The sequence below is a fragment of the Lactuca sativa genome, chromosome 5 (genome assembly GCF_002870075.4).
Source record: "Lactuca sativa cultivar Salinas chromosome 5, Lsat_Salinas_v11, whole genome shotgun sequence".
Classification (NCBI taxonomy): Eukaryota; Viridiplantae; Streptophyta; class Magnoliopsida; order Asterales; family Asteraceae; genus Lactuca; species Lactuca sativa.
Genome location: NC_056627.2, coordinates 355,237,118 through 355,246,180, shown reverse-complemented (window position 1 = coordinate 355,246,180; position 9,063 = coordinate 355,237,118). Strand labels below are relative to the sequence as shown.

Sequence of the window (9,063 nt, the reverse complement as noted above, 5' to 3'; positions counted from 1 at the left end):
TGAACATACATAGTTCTTGGTTCGCATTTAGTACCTCATTTTTCGCACGAATTTGAGCTCTAGTCAACACCATCTTGTGGATTACCAATTACCTGCTCTTTTGGATGATTTCTTGTCCATTTCTCAAGTGGTGGAAAATTAGGATCAAATTCTAATGGTGCATCTTCATACATACCTTCATTTTCAGATCCTGCAACAGAAAAGTTATCATTTAGTTCATGAAACTCATCATTTTCATCAAGATTAATTGTCTCTGTTTCATCATGCTTCCCCTCAACATGATCTTCATCTTGATGCTCCCCCTCAAAATGATGTTCCTGTTGATTCTGCGAATGCTCCCCCTCAACTTGATGATTCCTAATTTCATTCTCCCCCTCGAAAGTTGGCTGACTATCTTCATGACTACTTGTATGTTCCTCCTCCATACGAATATCAGGCGTACTTTCACAAGTTATTCATGTTGTAGTTATTGTCGAATCATCAGTATGTTTTGAGGATTCTGATGTTTGATTATCAGGACCATTATTTTCTGCATCAATTGCCCTGTCAGGAATTCCGAAAATTAAGTCATAATCAAAATCATTGATTTCAGAATTATCAATTTGAGTATTTGAATCCACAAGTATTGATTTATTTTCAAATTTACTATCCATTTGTTTAAGATAGTAATCATCAAACGTTAAATTGAAAGTTTCTTCAACTTTTCTTGTTCTTTTATTAAGCACTCTGTATGCAACTGAATTCTGTGAATATCCTAAGAATATGCCTTCATCAGCTTTAGCTTGGAACTTGGACAAATTATCTTTGAGATTCATGATAAAGCACCTGCAACCAAAAACATGAAAGAATTTTACATTAGGTTTCCGATTATTGATTATTTCATATGGAGTAACATTGAATCTTCGATGAATGGATGATCAATTCTGAGTAAAACATGCAGTAGACACTGCTTCTGCCCAAAGATATTGAGGTAGATTCGCATATGTTAACATGGTTCTGGCTGCTTCGCATAGAGATCGATTTCTTCTTTCAACAACACCATTTTGTTGTGGAGTATATGGTGATGAGAAATTATGCGAAATGCCTTTGCTTGTGAGAATAATATCAAGAGTTTGATTTTTAAACTCATAACCATTATCACTTTTAATTTTTCGTACATTCTTCTTCAGACTAAGTTCAATATTTTTGATAAAATCAATCATCGTCTGAGCAACTTCAGATTTCAACCTGAGAAAAAACACCCATGTGAATCGAGAGAAATCATCTACAACAACTAAAATATACCGCTTTTTATTGATTGTTGCAACAGTCGACGGTCCACATAAGTCAATGTGAAGAAGTTCCAATGGTTCTACGATTTTTGAATCTATCACAATCGGATGACCTTTTCGATGTTGTTTTCCTTGTTCGCAAGCTGCACACAAAGAATCATTGTCAAATTTTAGTACTGGTAACCCTCGAACTAAATCTTCAGTGACAAGTTTATTAATATTTCGAAAGTTCAAGTGTGACAATCTTCTATGCCAAAGCCAGCTGAGATTATTAGATGCTTTTGATAGTAAACACACAGCAGGTTTTCCCACAATTGGTTTGATGTCCAGTGTAAACATATCACCATATCTTTTGGATTTGAGAAGTATTTCATTTGACTTCGCATTTGAAATGATACTTCCTCCTTCATTAAATACAACTTGATTTCCAGTACCAACAACAAGTTGTCACACGCTTATCAAATTATGTTGAAGTCCTTCAACATAAGCAACTCTGTTCACAGTGAATTTTCCATTTGTGACTTTCCCATAGCCTTTCACTTGACACTTGTGATTATTTCCAAATTTGACTACTCCAACATTTTCCAAGCTTCTATAATCTCGCAAGTTTTCCTTTCTTCCAGTCATATGACGAGAGTAACCACTATCAATATACCATTTCGTATCATATTGCTCGTCACACATCACCTGCATTTATTGAAAGAATTTAGGAACCCAAGACTTGTTGGGTCCATCATTAGTGGAATGAAACAAATTCTTGGAATTTAAAAACCATGTTTTCACTTTGTTTGTGACAGAATCCATTATATCAACATCATCAGATCTAGATATTGAGATATAGTCATTCAATAGTTTTGGATTTCCATTGATTGTAATCTTATCCTTCACAACATTCGCATTTTTGATAATTGGTTTCCATTTTTGAACCGGAACTTGCGAATTATGAGATGATGAACTAGCAGTGGAAGAGTTATTTGCGAACTTGTCAAATGCATTCTTGATTTGTTGCTCTGAAAACTTCCCACTTTGATATTTTCTTCCTTTCCCTTCAAACCAACGATTGATCGTACTTACATCAGATTTTCCTTTTGTATATGAAACTTTGGTCGGTTTTGAGACTGAAGGATTTGGAAAATTTGGTTGTTTTGGTGAAAATTTCACTTTTGCTTGAGTTGAATTTTTCAAACTTGATGAAGTATTCGTGAATTTGCCAACATTTTGAAACTTTTGATTATTTGCAAATTTTTGCGAATTCTCAAATTTTCGATTGTTGTCATATTTACGAACATATGGAATTTTGTCAACAGAATTTATTGGTTTATGAAAACTCGAATCTGTTTGTTTATTTTTGCTTTGAAATTTTGATGATGTTGTTTTTGAAATTTGTTCTTTTTCAGCTCTTGGTTTGTCATTAGACACAACTTGTCAGAAAATTGCTTTTCTTGCTTTTCTTTTTGAAACATTATTTTCTGTTGAATAATTTCCAACCATCAATTTGAATTCTTGAGAATTTAATTTCACATCAGCCTTTGATTTTTCAACTTTTTAAAAAATTTTGTTTGGTTTTTCACCTTTAACCACCCATTTTTGTAATGATTTTTGTTTTTGAAACACATAAGAATTTTGAGTTAAATTGTTTGCTTCTGTGTTTTGATTTGCGAAAAAACCTTCTGTGGTTGACTTTAGATTATCTTTTCCAATCATTTTGTTGAATTCAGGATGAACTTTCTCAGCATTTCCAGTAGTGACAAAAACTTGATTTGGAAAAATAGTTTTATCAGTGCATACAAAATTTGGATATACCACAGTGTTGGTTTCCAAATAATATGCGCCTTTGTCATTTAAAATTTTGTTAAATTCTTTTGTATTCTCAAACACTTGATCAACCACAACTCGTTGAGGTGTTTCATTTGAATCTTTCTTTTCTTCTTTGTTCTCATCAGTATCATCAGATTTGCAGCTTTCAACTTCCACATTATCAAACTTACAATGTTGCGAAGTTGAAGGTTTATCAATTTCATCCTCTACTATCGAATCAACTATTATTTCTTTACCTTTGATCTTAGATGTGATATTAATGATTGACAATTGAGAACAATCAACCTCTTCTTCCTCTTCTATCTCACTGATTTCACTCACATTATCTGATTTTTCATCAATATCAGCATAATTGAATTGTGAGGCAAGAGTTAAATTTTCTGTTTTCTTTAAAATTTTCACTTGTTCACTCTTTGTCAAACTTTCATTGACAATGTTAACCAACTCATCAGCATTTAGAAATTCATCAATTTTGACAATACCGTATGGATATCTATCATCAGGTATTTTGTCAAATTGAGCAATTGTACTTTCGCAATCATAAGAAACAACATCAACTTTTTCACGTTCATACTCAAGAAAAGGTAAAAGTTTCCTATGTTGTTCTTTGCTAATGTCAGAAGAATGATGTAAAGCAGTTAATTTTGCATACAATCGTTTGGCAGAATTACAATATATATATTCCTTTGTGCTAGCAACAACCTAACATCATTTGTAAGATTATTCCTATCACAATCTATATTTTTGATCTGTATTTCAAGTTTTTCTACTCTGCTCCTCTTTATTTCTAATTCTTTCCGTGTCTCACCTAGTTGCAAATTTAATTTTTGAGCTTCAGTACTAGCAGACACAATAACAGAATCAAAATAAGCCACAGTATCATCAAATGAAACAATTTCAGCATCATAAGCAGATAAAGGAATATTAAAAGATTCAAGTATTGCATGTACCTTGGTTGTCATAGGTGATTTGTCCGTGGATTTAGATACGAAGCATCTCCCTGAAATGTCCTCTTCGCAATCTTCAAAACTTGCGAACATTGCTCCATGTGTGGGATGCCTCATTTCCTCGTCATCAGATCCTGAAGACCAGATCTGATACGTTCCACTCTCTTCATCAGCAGATTCACCCTTCACAACCAAAGACACTCCTTTGGTCTTAGCACGTATCTCTTCAATCTTTTCAGAGTAGTATGCTTCATCTTTAACTTTTTCTTTCTTCTCTTCTTTCTTTCGCAACATGCAATCAACTGCGAAGTGATTCGCACCATTGTAGTAATGACAGTAAATTCCTGAATCACCTTTCAACTTCTTCTCTTCTTTCGCATCTTTTTGTTTCTCATCAGCTTTCTCCAATTTCTTCCTCTCCTCCCCTCCAGTTCTTATGACTGCATTCTTCACATCACTAGCCTTTCCTTTTGGATTAAAAGGCTTTTTGAAAAACTTCTTAACTCTGTTGTTTGAATAGAATGCCATAGCTTCATCATCAAAGTTCATCAAAAATCCTTCTTCATCTGAACCATCTTTTGAAACAAGAGCCAAAGGACCTCCAATACTCTGTTTTGATTCTTCATACATTTCTGAAACCTCACATTCATGTGTTTTCAGTTGATTGTAGAGATCATTCAATTTAGTTGTATCAAAACTCTGTTGATTCTTAATCATCATGCTTACACTTCGCCATTCCTTGCGAAGACCCATAATGAAAGTTAAATTGAACTCCATGAGAGACCTAGTGATTCCATACCTATTGCAGCGAAACATAAGCTCACTCAGACGATCATAGTAATTTTCAAGAGTTTCTGCATCCTTTTGTCTGAATTCCTTCAGTTCAACTAGACATTGCTTCACAGAGTTGATCTTCGTCTTTTCGCTACCTTGATACTTCTCTTTTAGAGTGTTCCAAATCTCCTTGGCTGTTTTACAACTACGGATGTAATTGTAAACCACAGGAGGTAGAGCACATCTTAGTTCCCTCATGACCCTCTTTTCATTATTCTTCAGCCGTTTTTGTTGATCAGCAACTTCAGCAGATGCAGTAGATGGTCCAATTGGTTGAACATTAGCTGGAGCTTGCACTGTTCCATTGATACAATTCCAAAGTTCTTCATCAATTCCATTTAAGTAATCTTCCATTCTATCAGCCCACTGATCATAGTATTCTGGAATTAACATCGGAATTTTGGTTGAGGAACCAAGCAAGTGAGAGACGGAAGTCATTGTATTCATGTTGAAGTTCGCCATTGATGAACACATAAACTTTCAGAAAGCTTGAAAAACTTGATGAAATAGAGAATTTGATCAATTGAATTGATCACAAATCATTAATCGATTACTCGACTTAACAATTCAAAGATAGAATCAATTCAAATCTGAAGATCAAATGTGATTTTCAAAACCAAAATGCGCGGAAAATTTTGAGTAAAGTTGCAACTCAAAAAGCAAATGATTCTAACACGAAAATCAGATTGAAGCAGTTTGAATCTTGCTCTGATACCAATTGATGAGAATTGTTATCGAGATTTGAGAAAGCAAAGTTTGATTTGAGTAATTGAAGATTTAGAACACGAAGAGTAAATATTAATCAGATCTCATATTGATAAAAAACTGATTACAAAATAAGCAGAAAAGAGATATCAGTTGCGAAAAAGTCTCTCTCTACTTCTAACCTCAGTCCCTATTTATAGGGAACATGAGTGTACAAAAAATATACTAAGTGTAGACATTTCACTTCGCACAAAGATGACTTAGTAAAATAACATAAAATGCGAAACTATACAAAACACTATATTCGACTTTTACAATTTTACATCTACAACCAAGGGAGTGGTGCCACACTTTTATTTTATTTTTTATTTTTTTTAGCTATTTTAATTAAAACTTCTTTTTTAATAAAAAAACATAATTTTTCATCACTTGAAAATTAAAAAAACATTACATTGAAAATCAAAAAACATTACATTCCATTGCAAAAAAAAAAAAAAAAAAAAAAAAAAAAAAAAAGAAACACACACACATGACATTAAAATAATCCTAGAAACTTAAAAAAAACACAAATAAAATAACTAAAGCAAACAAATAAAGTCGTTATCCGAGAACTCGTCTTCGGAGTCATCCGGTGGATCCAAATTAAGGTTAATGTTTTGAACCCCGTAAATGTGTTCCACCAAGTCATTGCGAAGCTTGTGAAATGTTTCAGTGCAACGTATCTCTACTCTCCTGTTCATATACTCTTCGCCACCAATTTCTATTGGTTGTGTCTCTGGTATGGTTTCTTCCTCATCAAACGCACATATCGTTCTTCTTTCGTCTTCAATCGTCATGTTATGCAATATGATACATGTATACATGATTTCTTGAAGCTTTTCCTCGCCTAAATTAACTGCTGGTTTTTTCAATATGAACCACCGTTTCTCCAGAGCTCCAAAAGCACGCTCAACATCCTTCCTAGCTCTTTCTTGAGCTCTCTTGAATTTTTTTTTTTTTTTTGTCTAGAACCATGTGGACACGTAAACGATTTAACAAGCACAACATACTCAGGATAGCTTCCATCGACCAGATAATAACCATACTTATATGACGTTCCACGCACTTCAAAATAAGAATCTGGTGCAGATCCATCGTATATGTTGTTAAATATAGGTGAACGATTAAGAACGTTGATGTCGTTAATCGAACTAGGAGAACCAGAAAATGCATGGCAAATCCACAGATCTTGTGATGCAACTGCTTCAAGTATGACCGTTGGGTGACCATGATCACCTTGGGTAAATTGCCCATGATATGATGTAGGGCAATTTTCTCATGCCCAATGGAGACAATCTAAGCTTCCTAGCATTCCAGGAAACCCATGCATATTAGCATGATGAGCTTGCAATTGTAAGATGTCATTACGTGTAGGCTTACGTAAATATTTAGGACCATAAAACTGAATCACAGTTTTGCAAAAATAGTGGAGACTGTCTTGTGCGGTCCTAACAGACATCCTAAAACTTTCGTCTAAGGCATCAGGCAGAATGCTAACTGACGAAGTGCGGCCGTGCATTTTTGTAAGGGAGTGAAACCGGGTGTACCTCTAGCATCGTAGCCTTGTTGAAAAAATTGCACTCCCTCGTTACATCTTCAACTATACGTTCATATAAACCTTTGAACATTCTGAAGCGCCTACGAAAATAATACCCCTGATAAGTGGCATTCTCTTGAAAATAGTCTTATGCCAAACGTTGGTTGGCTTGTTCACGATTTCTGAAAATATATCTTCGTGTTCTCCGTTGAGAACTTGCAGCTGCGTTATTGCATAAAGCATCGTATGTTTGTTCCGCCATTTGAGCACACGCAACAACGGCATAAAAAATAACTTGAAATTCTTCAGAAGATGAAGAAGATGACATTTTTGAGAGAGAAGGGTTTGTATTGTTTGAAAAAAAAATGAAATGTATGTGTATATATAGGAAAAAAAGGAAAAAAAAATTAATGCGCAAAGAGGACCGTTCAACAGTCAAAGGAATCAACAGCCAATCACGAGTCGTGGTCCTCTCGACCCGTAGTGCGGCCAAAACCGCACCCAAGGGGCGGTGTTTGTGGTCCACGTGGCTATAGTGCGGTTCCAAACCGTGTGCCACTCCCATCAGTCTTATTAGCATACTAAAACTCATGTATTTTGATTTTTTAGAATAAAATGGTAAATGATTAATTAGATGTGTGTCCGCGCAAAGCGGCGACGATATATAATATTTTTTGGTGAATAGTCTCTTATAATGAAACTATTAGATTTTATTATTAGTTATGATGTAATAAAAAATTACCACTTTTAAATAAAATAATTATGTTTAGACCTTATGTTTACATTGCATATTTATACTATTGATGTAAATTAATTATTATTAGTGTTTAGTTTAAAAAATGTAAATTAATTTATATACATGAATATAATATTTTTATTTTGCTCCAAATTCAATTTATTAATTATTTTCCTTAATTAAAATCTTCAAACTTTTGGCAAGTATTAATGAATTATTTATGCATAATTGATATGTACAAAAAACTTTGTAACTTATACTTCTTAAAATTCAAGATATCACTAATATGCTTTATAATATAGTATAAAATGTGTTTTGCTTAAACCGGTTAACAATGATAAAGTGTGTTTTGTAAATTATACGAATCGTCCTCCATGATATGTGGGTTTGTTGCTAATTTAGTCCATGTCAGATCTGAAATTACCATAATGCCCTTATTTATTTATTTTCCAGTTATTTTTGATTTATTTTATTTTTAATTTTATTTAGAAAAAAATGGTCCCTCTCCTTATTCATTTATTCTCTCATTATGAATAACCAAAACCTCACCCTCACACTCCAGTATTTCGACGACCCATGTAACGACCCAAATTTTTTTGTTTTAATATTACTAAAAATCACAACATCAAACGTTATATATAATAAAACCATGGAGCGAGTAACCCGAAGTCATAGTAACAGTATTCAAAACAAGGACTGTATCAATCATATCAAAATATCAGAGTAAATTCCCAGGCTAAACTGAAACTGTGGTGTGTGCCATGCCATCATCTCGAACTCTTCCCCTTACTGGCAGAAGTACCTGAAACCAAAACTGAAACTGTAAGCACAAAACTTAGTGAGCTCCCCTAAACTACCACATACCATACAATAACATATAAAGTACATACTGGGCCTTACCCACTGCATCGGACCGAAGTCCGGAAACTGCATCAGACCGCAGTCCGGAAACTAACCAGGGTCTTGCCCTCTGCATCGGACCGAAGTCTGGGAACTGCATCGGAGCAAAGTCCGGACCTGACTACATTAGACCGAAGTCCGGAACTGACTGGGACCTTGTCCCCTTCATCGGACTTCGGTTCGGAACTAACTGAATCGGACCGAAGTCCGGAACTGACTGAATCATAACATAGCATAGACATATCAACTAGCATGAACACATAAACTGCATACTGC

General features: G+C 34.3%; 1 protein-coding gene across 1 annotated transcript; it reads right to left on the bottom strand.

Annotated features, from left to right (window-relative positions):
* Window positions 1–6,153: 6,153 nt before the first annotated feature.
* LOC111903558 (uncharacterized) lies at window positions 6,154–7,479 on the bottom strand. Its single transcript, XM_052763922.1, has 3 exons — window positions 7,368–7,479; window positions 6,681–6,850; window positions 6,154–6,579 (listed from the first exon to the last, which is right to left on the bottom strand). Exons 1-3 carry the CDS (start codon window positions 7,477–7,479, stop codon window positions 6,154–6,156), a joined length of 708 nt encoding a protein of 235 aa, XP_052619882.1.
* Between the last annotated feature and the right edge of the window lie 1,584 nt (window positions 7,480–9,063).